This window comes from Colobus angolensis, unplaced genomic scaffold (genome assembly GCF_000951035.1).
Source record: "Colobus angolensis palliatus isolate OR3802 unplaced genomic scaffold, Cang.pa_1.0 Scaffold306, whole genome shotgun sequence".
NCBI lineage: Eukaryota > Metazoa > Chordata > Mammalia > Primates > Cercopithecidae > Colobus > Colobus angolensis.
Window position 1 is genome coordinate 2,083,808 of NW_012116333.1, and position 12,890 is coordinate 2,096,697.

The 12,890-nt window shown below is 49.3% G+C and overlaps 1 protein-coding gene across 1 annotated transcript in view; it reads left to right on the plus strand.

The window, feature by feature from the left end:
• The window catches only part of WDFY4 (WDFY family member 4), a 312,399-nt gene that overhangs the window by 32,061 nt on the left and 267,448 nt on the right, over positions 1 to 12,890 (plus strand). The window contains exons 3-8 of the mRNA XM_011950358.1: positions 1,688 to 1,802; positions 2,907 to 3,013; positions 5,096 to 5,230; positions 7,777 to 7,966; positions 9,366 to 9,555; positions 11,331 to 11,488. Coding sequence (XP_011805748.1) covers positions 1,688 to 1,802; positions 2,907 to 3,013; positions 5,096 to 5,230; positions 7,777 to 7,966; positions 9,366 to 9,555; positions 11,331 to 11,488 — 895 coding nt within the window. The remainder of the gene's footprint in view (positions 1 to 1,687; positions 1,803 to 2,906; positions 3,014 to 5,095; positions 5,231 to 7,776; positions 7,967 to 9,365; positions 9,556 to 11,330; positions 11,489 to 12,890) is intronic.

Consider the following 12,890-nt stretch of genomic DNA (forward strand, 5'->3'; position numbering starts at 1 on the left):
TAGTATCTTTTAATAAAGGGAAGATTTTTAAAGGCTTTTATTTTTAACAAACATAATGCCACAGCAAGACACACATTAAAAATGTTTTTCCTCTTGGGTTTTGAAGCTCTCCTTATCTTTCCTAGATGGAAGAGCTCAGATTAAAAAAGAACTCATTCAGGTCTTCGAGTAGGAGCTTAAGTGAAAGTGGGTGGTGGGTGATGCTGAGTAGAAGCAGGGCAGCAAAACTGCCTTCCATGGAGGCCATGGATGCCCGGAATGTGCGCAGCAGCTGACCTTCCTGGTGGGAAGCAGGGACAGGGAATCTCTCGAGAACTCAAGTCCTGGACCAAGGGCAGTCCCTCCACTCTGACCATTGGTCTAGAATGAGCCCTTCTCATCGCAGGACTACGAAACTTAGCCAGTCCTACTTAGCCAGTTCTACAACACAGTAGAACAAACTGAAAAGTCCATCTGCCCAACGACTTGGCTGAAAAGCAGACTTACGAACAGGGCTATTACGGAAATAGGGAGGAAATTCTGAAATAAGTCTGGCATTTCAAACAGAATTTTAAAACTCCTGACTTCTACTAAATAGTATCCTACATAATAAGGGGAAAAGACTGCAGAAAAAGGTGATTAGGTGGGATAGAAATACAGAAAGGGCAGATAAGAAAGAATTTTAAGGAAATTGTAAAAGAAGAGATTAAAAACAACAAGCTGGACTAGAGAAGAATCTTTTAAGCCTGGAACTAAGCCAGAAATTTTAAGAATAGATTGAGAAATTTGATTTCATGGGAATTTCAGATTTCTGTATATTAAAACCAAACAACAGCAAATTAAAAGACAAAATGACAAACTCAAAATAACTGAAGTTATATTATGGCCCATCTAACATTTTTTATGTACAAAGAGCTCTTTTAAATATATAGTAGTAAAATCCCTAATAAAGTTATAGGGTAAGAAAAGAAACAGGCAATCAAGAAACCTGAAAAAAGGTTATCCACCCTAGGAATCAAAAGGCTGCCACTGAGATGAGATATTTTTTCACTTCTGAAGTTTTTTATTAAGGATGAAAGAGCACAGCGATGCTCAGTGTTGCCGAGGGTGTGGAGAAATCTGTCCGCTCCCAGGAGGCCTGGAGAGTCTCATCTGGTTAACTTTGTCTGGAAGCTGAGTTAGTAATATGTACCAAAGTACTAGAAAATAAAAGCACACACTTTAACTTGCAATCCCACTTTTTGGAATTTATCTAAAGGAAGTAATTGAATGACTAAAACTGGGATATCTATACAGGATTTGAAACTGTATATGAGGAACAACAGGAGGGCCTGGATGAGGGCCGAGGAAGGGAGAAATCTGGAGAGGTGCTCCTGGTTCTCCCATGGGGGCAGCGGGCACCTGGCAAGGCCATCCACCGATGCCAGATGCAGCAAGCTCTGGGGAAGGCGGTGGACTGGGCTCTGTGTGTTTGACGTCTTAGGGGCTCATGTTCAAGGGGATGTCTGGGCAGTTAGAGGATCTGGAGGTATTGGTGTAGGGATAGTGGTTGAGGCTGTGAGGGTGAGTGACGTGGTGGCCTTTTGTATGCACCTGGGAAAGGAAGTCGAGCTGTCAGCTTGGGCCGGTGAAGGGCAGCATGGCAGGTGGTGCTCATGCCCTGCTTGTGGCATTGCCATCTCTGACCAAGTCCCATCTGTTGCTTCAGGCTTGGGAACACTCCGTGGGGATCATCTGCTTTCCCAGTCTCCAGAGGCTGGCTGAAGATGTATCTGACCAGCTTGCCCAGCAACTCCAGAAGGCCCTTGTTGGGAAGCCTGCGGGTAAGAGTACGGAGGTGCTGGCAGATCCTCTACAGAGAGCAGTGCAGCCCTGCACACCCTCCCCGGTCTCTCTGGCCCCTCTCTGCTTTCGCATGGAGCTACAGCCCTGCACACCCTCCCCGGTCTCTCTGGCCCCTCTCTGCTTTCGCATGGAGCTACAGTGTTGCTACTTCTGGGACACAGACATAGACAAAGAAACACACACACTGCACACAATACATTATACATGGACACAGACACACTACACACAGATGCTACACATGCACAGACACTACACACAGATGTTATACACAGATACACACAGACACACAGAGATACAGAGACACATACACATATACTACACACACAGACACACACACTACACACAGACACATACAGAGACCACACACAGAAACTACACACAGACACACGCTCTACACATGCAGACACACCCAGAAACACACTACACACAGAGATACATATAGGCACACACACACAGACACACTGCAACACAGACACACACACACAACACACAGGGGACCGTGGTCTCTCAGAGGAAGTGCTAGGATTGAAGATGCACCTGTGTGTTCAGTGGACCTCTTGGTCCTGAAAAGATACAGAGGCCAAAGCGTGCATCACTTGTGGGGCCTCCTGACTTGCATTCTTCCCCTCATGTGCGCTGATCCCTGGAGGCAGGGCAGAATTTCACAGTGGCTGAGGGCTGAGGGTCAGGAGGAAATTCTAAGGGGAAGAAATTGCTCAGCATGGTATAGATTTCAGGAATTCTTGCAACATAAGGGACTGTGTGATCCAGGAAGTAGGGGAAGATTCTGGATTGTGGGGAGTCTGATAGCCAAGGAGCTTGTTCTCACTCATCGGCAATCAGGAACCACTGATGGTTGCTAAACAGGGACGGTGGCACGAAAAAGGGTGTCTTCCAAGGAGATTAGTCTGGCAAGGTGTGGAACGTTTGGTAGAGACGCAGGTGGCCTTGGGGATGTGTAAGAAAGATGCCAAAGTCCTCTACAGATGCTCAGGCACATCTCCCGGGAAGAGCGGCCCTGGATGGAGGGGAAGCTGGGTGGGCAGGTTGTTGTATGTCCTGCTGGTGACACTTTCTTCCAGAGCAAGCTCGGTTGGCAGCTGGACAGTTGCTGTGGTGGAAGGGGGACGTGGATCAGGATGGCTACTTGCTCCTGAAGTCAGTGTACGTGCTCACGGGGACAGACTCGGTGAGTTTCAGGCCATCGGCCTCTGCCCTGGGCACTGCTCATCCAGGTGCAGAGGGAGGTCCAGCACAGAGTGATGGCATGTTCCAAAAGGGTCATTCGTTTCATAAAGCAGATTTATTGTTTCTCCTCCCTCCTCCCCTTCTGGTGTAGAACATGGACTTCAGAGTCTGAAATTCCCACCTTCCCACTTGACAAGCTGTATGTAACTGTGGCCAGATTGCTTTCCCTTTCTGCCCCTTGGTTGCATTTCTAATTTTAGGATTGGGGGTAATAACGCCTCTTTTCTGGGGTTAGTGTGGGATTGATAACGGCTGATGTTTATTGAGTACTTCCTACCTGAGGGGCAAGGCTGGGTGTGTCCCAGACATCGTCAGTTAATCCTCCCAAGGACCCTATGAGTCAGATCACGGTGATACCAGTGAGTGATGAGAATGTGGGCTTACCTACGCTGTGCACCTGCAGTCTGTCTGATTCCAGAAGCCATGCTCTGAGCCACTGTTCTTTATTTCTTCCTGTTACAGTCAGCCTGAACGACGTGCCCTGTAGGTACCTGTCCTGCCCTCGCCCAGAGATGAGGGCTATCCTCTTTCTTCCCTTCCCACCCATACCCACTGCGTGCCAGGAACACAGCAGGGAACAAGGGTGGCTGCTGCCCTCAGTGTAACTTCTCCAAATTCTTCCAATTTCTACCTGCTACCCAGTTCCAAACCTGCTTCACTAGATGAACCCAGACATGAGATGGGCATTTGCAGCCATGCTTGGAAGGGTGATAGGAGAACATCACACAGCCTTTGTCTGGGGCCAGGGGGTGGTACCTGATCTGGGAATTTAACTGAAGGGAGGACCTCCTGACTCTTCTTCAGGTAAACTGCCTGCACCACTGTCAGGCACAGTGGCCTGAAGCATAGCACGAGGGCTCATCACATCTGCCCCTGGGGAAGGACTCTCTGCAGTCTAAGTGGTGACACATCAACCTAAGGGCTTGTTTTTCATCGCCTGTGCATGGTGCATTGGGAGTGAGGTGGGGGAAGGACAGGGAGAGCTGCCCTGAGGGGATCAAGGTTAACAAGGTATCAAATACATGGAGGACAGTATCTTGCACTGTAAACCCTCCCGGCCAAGGCTAGGACTAGCAGCCTGCATCTAATCCTGATCCTGGCCCAGATTATACATTCGTCCTTCTCTTTCTCTGACTTCCCCATCGTATCTGTCAGGTTAACCAATGGAGTGGGAAGTTGCATGGACAGCATTCCATAGGTTGACCCCACAGGTGCTCACATGTGCACATGCACACACACGTGCACACATACACATGCACACATGCTTGCATGCACACACACACATGCACGCACATGCACACACAGAGGGTGCAGCTGCAGTAATCCTGGTAGAGCTGCAGGCAAAGCCCCAGGAAGAAAGACCCCAGGAAGCTCGTGGCAGGCTGGTCTCCATCTCTGCAGACTTCCTGTCCTCTTGGCCTCTGTCTGGCAGCCCTGAGCTGTTTAGTTGAGTTGCTGGCTGCCTGATTGTCAGTCATCACCTACTGTACTGTTTGGACCTTGACGAGATCTGTCTGGGATCTAGATGAGAGGGTGGGGAGGGGCCTGATTAGGTCCTCACCACTGTTGTTCACGCACATATAATCAACTTCACCTCTGGACTGCTTTCCCTTCCTAATCATGAGGCCCTGGGCCACAGTCACCCAGTATGATTTGCTAGGAAGCTGTTATATTCTAATTTATACAGTCCCTCCCCTTTTCCCTCCTTTCCACCCTTCCTTCCTTCTTTCCTTCCTTCCTTCCTTCCTTCCTTCCTTCCTTCCTTCCTTCCTCCCTTCCTTCCTTCCTCTGTGAATCTTATAAAGGAGCTACGGAGCACATAGTAGGCACTTTATATAAACTTAATCTTTACAGCCACCCTAGGTGCATCCTCTGTTTGTCAGCATTTCACACCACAGGATTGGAGCCCAGAGGGACTGTCCCACGGCCTCACTGAAATGGCTGTAGGGGCCTGATCCTGGGTCTGGGCTGACCTGCTTCTGCTGCCTTGCTGCCTGGGGTCACGTGTGCTCTTCTCTTGCAGGAGACACTGGGCAGGGTTGCTGAGTCTGGGCTTCCAGCCCTGCTCCTACAGTGCCTTTACCTCTTCTTTGTCTTTCCTCTGGACAAAGATGAGCTTTTTGAGAGTGATCTTCAAGTTCAAAGGATGTTTGTGCAGGTGAGTTCGAAGAGGGCCTCCAACTCCCTGGGTCAAAACCTCATTTCGGGGACAGACTCTTCAATGCCTCCCAGAGATGCTTTTATCTTTCTCAGCCCTGGTTCCTGAACTCCTCTGTTCTCCCAGAGGGTCTGAGCTTCCCTTCCCCTCCCCCTCACCTCCCTCATGCTCTACATGGCCTGTGGAAAATAAATTGCCTCCTCTTCCCTGCACCTCATCATGTCCCTGTAGCACCGTCCCCTCCCTTGCTGTCTCCCAGAAACGTGGTACCCTGCCCCTGCACTTGGCTTCCCTGCACCCATCCAGCTCCCCTCCTCCAGTCTGCATTCTTGAGTCCTGCCCACCCTCCCTGGGATCTGGAACCTCCTCTCCAGCCCCTTCTCCTCTGTTAACAAGCACAGTCTACCCAAGTAGCAAAACAGTAGCCAAAATTTTCTAAGTGTAAGTTTTGTACCCACCCCTGTGCCATGGTCTCACATGGGTCACCTCCAGGAGTACTCTCTGCCATCCCGGAATGTGAGTAGTGCTGTCATCCTGGGTCCATACAAATTGAGGCATGGTGAGTGAGCATGGGGTCTGGGGTCATAGAAGTCTTGGGTGGGGCTGGGATTGGCACCCTTGAGTAAACTTGAGTTTACATGTTCTTGGTGCCTCTTCCCTCCTCTCAGAAGACATCTCAGGCCTCTAAGCATCAAACGCAATTTCCTTCTCTCATTCCCCATCTTTCCTCTTCTGTTTGACTGACTAACTTCTCACTTCTTTCCCCTGCCCACTTCCGGGCAGTTTCTGCTTTCTCAGCTTCTGACACGCTGAGCTCTCCAGATAACCCTTCCTGCTCCCTGAGCTTGCAGGGGAGGGTACGGAGGACTGTGTGGCCCAGGAGGATACGGAGGACTGTGGGGCCCATCGCTGTGTCCAGTGTCTGCAATGTCTCACACAGAGCAGGTGCTTGTGACTGTTCAGTGAAGTCCCAAATGCAGCTGCCCATGGTACACACGTGTCCACATTGGCATCCACGTTAGATGAATTCCCAAGCCCATTCCTCATTTCCAGAGGGTAGTGCATGAGTTCTGGCAGGTTCCATTAACAGTGGGTTACCCTCTGAGTTGCATTTGTGGAAATGTAGGAGTCATCTGCTTTTATGTCAATCATATTCTAAGTGGAGGCCAGGACGCTGCACCAGGCACTTTCTCAAATGTTTACTGTGTGGCTTTTAGGTGCCCTGAAGGAAAGTAGTGCAGGGTCTGTCTTTGAGGTCTTCTGGGTATTGGACAGAATGTGTGCCACAGGGAATAGACCATACCTGCATTGCTCAAGGGTTTCTGTTACTTCATTTCACAAAAATATACGGAGCCCCTACTGTGCGCAGCTCTATGCCAGACAGACAGTTACTGCAGCAAGCATAGGGCTTCACTTTGAAAGGTGACAGAAGGGTGAAGAAGCCAAACGGGGTAAACAATCCAGGAATAAGTGTGTAGTTAGCAAGTAAAAAAATAGAGATGAGGCTTTGCTCTGTTGCCTAAGCAGCAGAGCAGTAGTTAGCAAGTTTTTAAGTGCTATGTAGGTAAAGCCAAAGGTGTGTTGGGCAATGGTGGCAAGAGGCCTTGATTTGTATGAGAGAATCCGTGGAGTCTATTCTGAGGGCATGGCATTTAACCAGAGAGCTGAGGGTTGTCAGGGTCCGAGGAGGTAGCCTGGCCTGGTGGGGTGGAGGAAGTGGAGAGGAGCAGGGAAATGGCCATGCAAGCCCAGGGACAGGTTAGACCTTGGTCACATGGCCACACCTACCTGCAAGGGAGGCAGGGAAATGGGACCTGCAGCTGTGGTCCATGATGCCCAGCTTCTCTATGTATCAGACTAGAAGGGGCAAATGCCTTCATTCCCATGGAAGGACCTTGTGATATTTGCCACACTGGCAGCAGGTCCTGTTGGACTACCAAAAGCCCAGGGGAGAGCTGCAGTGGATAAAGTGAGTGAGAAGGCAGTGCTAGTCCATGCGGGATGCTATGGGCCATGCTATGGTGCTGGGATTTTATCCCAAGTGGAGAGGGAGGTTTTGCAAGTCCCTCTGTTAGCCATTAGGAAAGGGGATTGGAGGGAACGAGGAACCCAGTTAGGAGGTTGTATGCTCACCCTCGTGGTCTCATGGAGAAGTAGAGTCTGAGTGTCAACAAATAATTCTGAAACACTTCCCTTTTTAAATAGCACAGGGTCTTATTAATTCTATACCTTAATTGTGGGTGACACTTTTTGATATCCCCATTAAAAACACACACAGTCAATTACTTCTATATTATTCTGATTGGAAGGGATAACAATTATTTGTAGAGGGTTGATGCCATCAGATTTGAGCCCCGGGTCCTGCCACCCTTTCCTAGGGGGCTCTGTTGACCCTGCTGGTCTGGGACAGAGGGTGACCCCATTCAATCCTGTCCTTCCCACTGAGATATGCCCGTCAGTGCTCCAGAAAAGTAGGGAACAAATCCATCCGAGGAAGGAGACTTCCTAACCAGGTCTCATTGGCTGTTTATCTTCTTATTTTTCAGATGTTGCTCAATATTTGCAGTGACTCTCAGGGCCTGGAGGGACTCCTCTCAGGAAGTGAGCTGCAGTCTCTGCTGATTGCCACGACCTGCCTTCGGGAGCACAGCTGCTGCTTCTGGAAGGAGCCCACCTTCTGTGTGCTAAGGGCAATCTCCAAGGCCCAGAACCTCAGCATCATCCAGTACCTGCAGGGTATGGCCCGGGAGACTAGGTGTGGGCTGTGGGCCACGCAAGGGCTTCGCTTGAACTCAGAGCAAAGGCTGAGGGCCCACTTTCTACAATGAGACCTGGGATGCTCTTGCAGCCTCTGTATAGAATTTTGGGACCAAACAAGAGAAGAATGAGCAGTCATGTCCAGTAGATAATTCTACATGGCTTGGCTCCCTTCATGAAAGTGCTTTTCTTGTTCATTTTGCTGCTCCATTGGAGGGAGGAGGGAAAGAGGATCTCACTGTGCACATACTACCCATCAGACACTGTGCTGGGCCTGTTTGTACATTATCTTGCTTGTTTCTTTGAGATAGCTATTAATGCCATTTTTGAATGGGGAAAATAGACATTAAGAGTAGTAGAAGAATTTTTCAAGGCTATTCAGTTAGTAAGGAAGAGAATGCACTTTCAAACTTAAAAATGCCTGATTCCAGCACCCTCATTTTTACCCTGGGAACTATGTGTAGGGGTTAAGGCCAAAGACTCTAGAGCCAGACAGCCAGGACTGGACTCCAGCTCTGTCCTCATAGCTGAGTGATCTCAGGCACTTAACCATTGGGGTGCCTCAGTTCTCTCATCTGTAAAATGGGGATAATAATACTGCTGATCTTCCTGGATTGTTGTGATTCTTTGTGGCTCTTCTGAGTCCTCGCAGCTGAGAAGCTGAGCTTGCATTATCTCAAGTTCTCATAGGTACTTTTTCTGATCCACTGGATTAGCTTCCCCAGCACTCAGAGGAGGCTTCTCTCAATGAGAGATTTCTAAAAACAGTGACCCATCCAAATGCAAATCTGAGGACCTCTCTTTTCAGACTCAAATCTTCCCCTGGCTCCACACCACTCTGGTGAGGTAGCCCGTAAGCCCCATAGCCTGCCTCCTAGGAATAGGCCACATCCTCCTTCCTCTCTGTGGGCCACACTTCAGTGTTCCAATCTTCTGGCTTCTTCAGTATCCAAAGCACCCCATCTTTTCACCCGCTGCCTCCTCACATGTTCATACATCCTCCCCTGCACTTTTCATCAAGCTGATTTCTGCTCAGCTCCAGCACTACCTCGTTAAGATCTGAGATGAGCTCAGGTCTTGCATTTTACATCTCACTACCTAATGGACCTGGACTCTCCCTCTTGCTGAGAATGAGGCACAGAGGGTTGAGGGACTGCCTTCCTCTCCTGTGCCACCGGCTGGGCTTGCAGAGTGTGGCTGTCAGGGTAGCACTTTCTCTGGGGCAGTCTTCTTGATCCAAGAGCCAGCAGAACATGTTTTGGATTAATTCCCATTCATGTCTTGACATATTGTTTGGAGTAGGGGAGGTAGGTGGACCATGGCAGGAAAGCTCTTGCTTCCACGCTCAGCAGGTCTCTCCTATGCTTCCCTCCTCCAGTGACAGACTGTGTCAGGCTGTCCCTCCAGAACCTCTCCAGGCTCACGGACACTCTCCCCGCCCCTGAGGTGAGCGAGGCTGTAAGCCTGATCCTGGGATTTGTGAAGGACTCCTACCCCGTCTCCTCGGCTCTGTTCCTGGAGTTTGAGAATTCAGAGGGCTATCCTCTGCTGCTCAAAGTGTTACTTCGGTAAGTGGCTGTGTTTGGTACAGGGAGAGCACAGGACCACCAAAGCCTCAGTCTTCGGAATCACTGGGGTGCTTTGGAGAAAAATAGATATAGCTCCACAGAGTGTGGCCAGAGAGACCTCTTATTTGAAAAAGTGATTCATTGTGCAGACAGGCGTGGGGACCACTTCCTTAGAGAATCAGTAGTTTTACAAAGTTTACTTGTAGGCACCTGTCACCTGCATGCTTTTTGGCCTGATTTTCCCCAGTCAGAACCCAAACAGAAGCGCTGTCTGTTGGAGGGCTTCTGGCACTGCTGTAAGCTGCCCTGCCTGTGTGCTTGGAGGACTGGAAAGGTCTGGAAATGAATCACCCTCAGGACCAGCTGTTCACCAATGGCTGAAGGAGCCAACGGGTGCATACCTAGCTCAGCTGCCTTTGGGTGGGCTTGCTCTGTGTGGCCTCCAGAGCTCCCCAGACGGATTATCTCCAGTGGCCCCATGAGGCGCTTGCCTGCTAATGCTCTTGGACTGGTTTCCTTCCCTTCCCTGTCTCACGTGGCCTGTCTCCTACTGGTATTTTCTGGGATCAACTCCTAAGTGAACTACCTCTTTCTCAAATCCTTGAAAGATGGGAAACCCAAGCTCAGACACCGTTCAGCAGGGGCTGGGCTGGCTCCTCCTTGCCTTCCACTCTGCCTTCCTGTATCATCTTCGAGTGGGGTCCAGGGATTAGAGAGAGCAAGGGATGCAAATCAAAGAAATGCCTTGATGGCCCAAACTCCTCTGCTGATCTTGGGGAAGCTGCTCCAGGGCAAGGCCATGTATGTTCCCTTGGGCTTTGCTGGGCGAGTATGGGACACCCTTCTCCTCTGAGGGGTACGTCTACTACCGCACTTCACACACTTCGCTACAGAGCCAGGCTTTGAGCCTACATGTGGTGACTTGGACAAGGGGGCCAAAGTCCCTTGGTCCACCGAGAGTCCAGAAGAATGTGATTAAATGGCAATACCCTAGCGCCTTCCTCTAAAGGAACACTAAGCATAAATGCCCCTCTGGGCACCTCACGTTTTTCATTGGTCTGGGCTGTGACCAGCTGACTATGATCCCCACGGAGGTCTGTGTCATAGCATTTCCTGAACAAATTTTTGATTCATTGGGTGTTGAGTTTTCCCCAGACTTCTTTTGGAAGGCAGGAGAGGGGACAGGAACCTGTTCCAGGGAGTGCCAAGAAGGTCTCATGTGGGCTCATTGGCTTTCCTTTCTGCCTTAACTGAAGTCACACTGCAAGCACTTTTCCTCTGGAAATGGCAGGGCTGGAATAAGACTTGAGATGCCTTTCTCCATAAGAGGAACAGGACAGCCTACCCGCCCATAATTAAAATACGAAAGCCACACTCAACCTTTAAATAAGCACAAGGAAGTCCGACTATTTCCCACACCGTTTTGTTGCAATGTTGAACTATTGTATTACATCTCTCATTTGGGAGGTGCCCTGATCTGCTGATGCCCTAAGCACATGTCTTTTGGGGGTTCAGTCATGGGAAGTGACCTACCAGTGAGCAGATGGCATAGCTTTTTACAGGTTCCAAATGCACTTCTTTGGATCTAAGACTGACATCTGCAGAGTGGTGTTTATCCAGGGTGCTCCCTTGCCTCTGAATTGCCTCAGGTGCAGACCTGTGGGGTCTTCCCCAGCTTGCAGATCCCCATTGCCTCTGTCTCCTCGAGAGCACCATGCATGCATGTGGCTGCTCCATCCAGGAAGTATAGGGAGCTGGCCTCATCTGTCCCCCAGGTATGATGGGCTGACCCAGAGCGAAGTGGACCCACAGCTGGAGGAGCTCCTTGGGCTGGTGGTGTGGCTGACGACCTGCGGAAGGTCAGAGCTGAAGGTGTTTGACAGCGTCACCTACCCTCAGCTTGAAGGCTTCAAGTTTCATCACGAGGCATCTGGTGGGTCCTTCTTGTGTCTGGGTGACCGGAAGAGTCAGTGCTGAGCCCTGAGAAGGCTACAGAGGGTCTTCTCCTGATTCTTTGCATACCTTTCAATGGTGCAGAAAGCTCTGATTCTGTCACAACCTTTGGGGAGATTATGAATGTCTTCCGTGAGACTTAGTGGAAATATTGCTTAATAAAGGCAAAGACTCTCTCAAATAACGGAGGCAGCCTCTAGTTTTCTCCCTCACCCCTGGTGTGATTTACTCTGCAACATTTGCTTATATAATGGGGACTGATGGCCCTAAAGCAGCCATCCGGGCTCAGAGTCAGTGACTTCTCGGTACTCTGAGACATTGATTGATTGATGAACTCATTTAGCAGGCACGGATAGTTTCTGTGTGGCAGGCACTCTGCCCCATGCTGGGTGCCAGTGTGAACAAGCCAGTTGTCTGCTCCTTAAAAGTCCTCCATAGAGACTGTCACATGTCCCTGAACCCTAGTCTGCTGGAGAATCGGCTAAGAAATGCATCAGGCACAGCCATGACCCAGCTCAGACAGGAAACCTGGAACAGAGGGCCTGCCAGAGGGAATTTTTAAGGCTAAGTGTGGGTTGTCTAGGTTGAAATGAAGGGAGAAAGTTTAAAGGCAGAAATGACAGTCTGGGGAATAAATAGTGAACTGGATGGCTGGGTGAGTCTGGGCAGTGAGAGCTTCTGCAGAATACAGGCAGGGAGGCTGCAGTGCTGTAGGGTTCAGGTTAAGAAGGGCCATTGGACGGGATGCAGTAACACATAGGGGCGCAGACATAGTTTAGGGGAGTGCCTGAATCACAGAGGAGTTTCACAAACATCTCTGGTATCTGAGGCAGAGAAGGCTGGAGGCAGGGAGCTTTCTGACAAAGTGTCTCCTGGGGGAGAGAGAATGAGGCTTAACCTTCAAGCTGGAGGAAAAGGTGGGGATGGATCAGGAAAGTGTAGTTATTTATCAGCTTGTCTAGAAACAAAACTGACTTTGCTAGTAATCTCCAACATCTTTTGATTTTAATCATTGAAACCAATCCTCCTAGTCCAATGCTGTCCAATGGAAATGCAATGCAAGGCACATTATATCATTTTAAATGTAATTTTTAACTTTAAATAAGAAGAAACAAGTTAAATTATTTTTGATAATATATTTTATTTAACTCAATATATCCCAAATATTACCATCTCAATATATGGTCAATACAAATAATTGTCAAGAAGATATTTTGCATTGTTTCCTTTGTATTACCTTTTTGAAATCTAACGTGTACTTGACCTTCACGGCACACGTCAGTGCAGAGTGGCCACAGTTTGAGTGCATCTTGGACCATGCTGCACCAGCCTTCTTCATACCCCAGGTGGCTGACTTTTCTGGACTTCTGATGGACATGTGC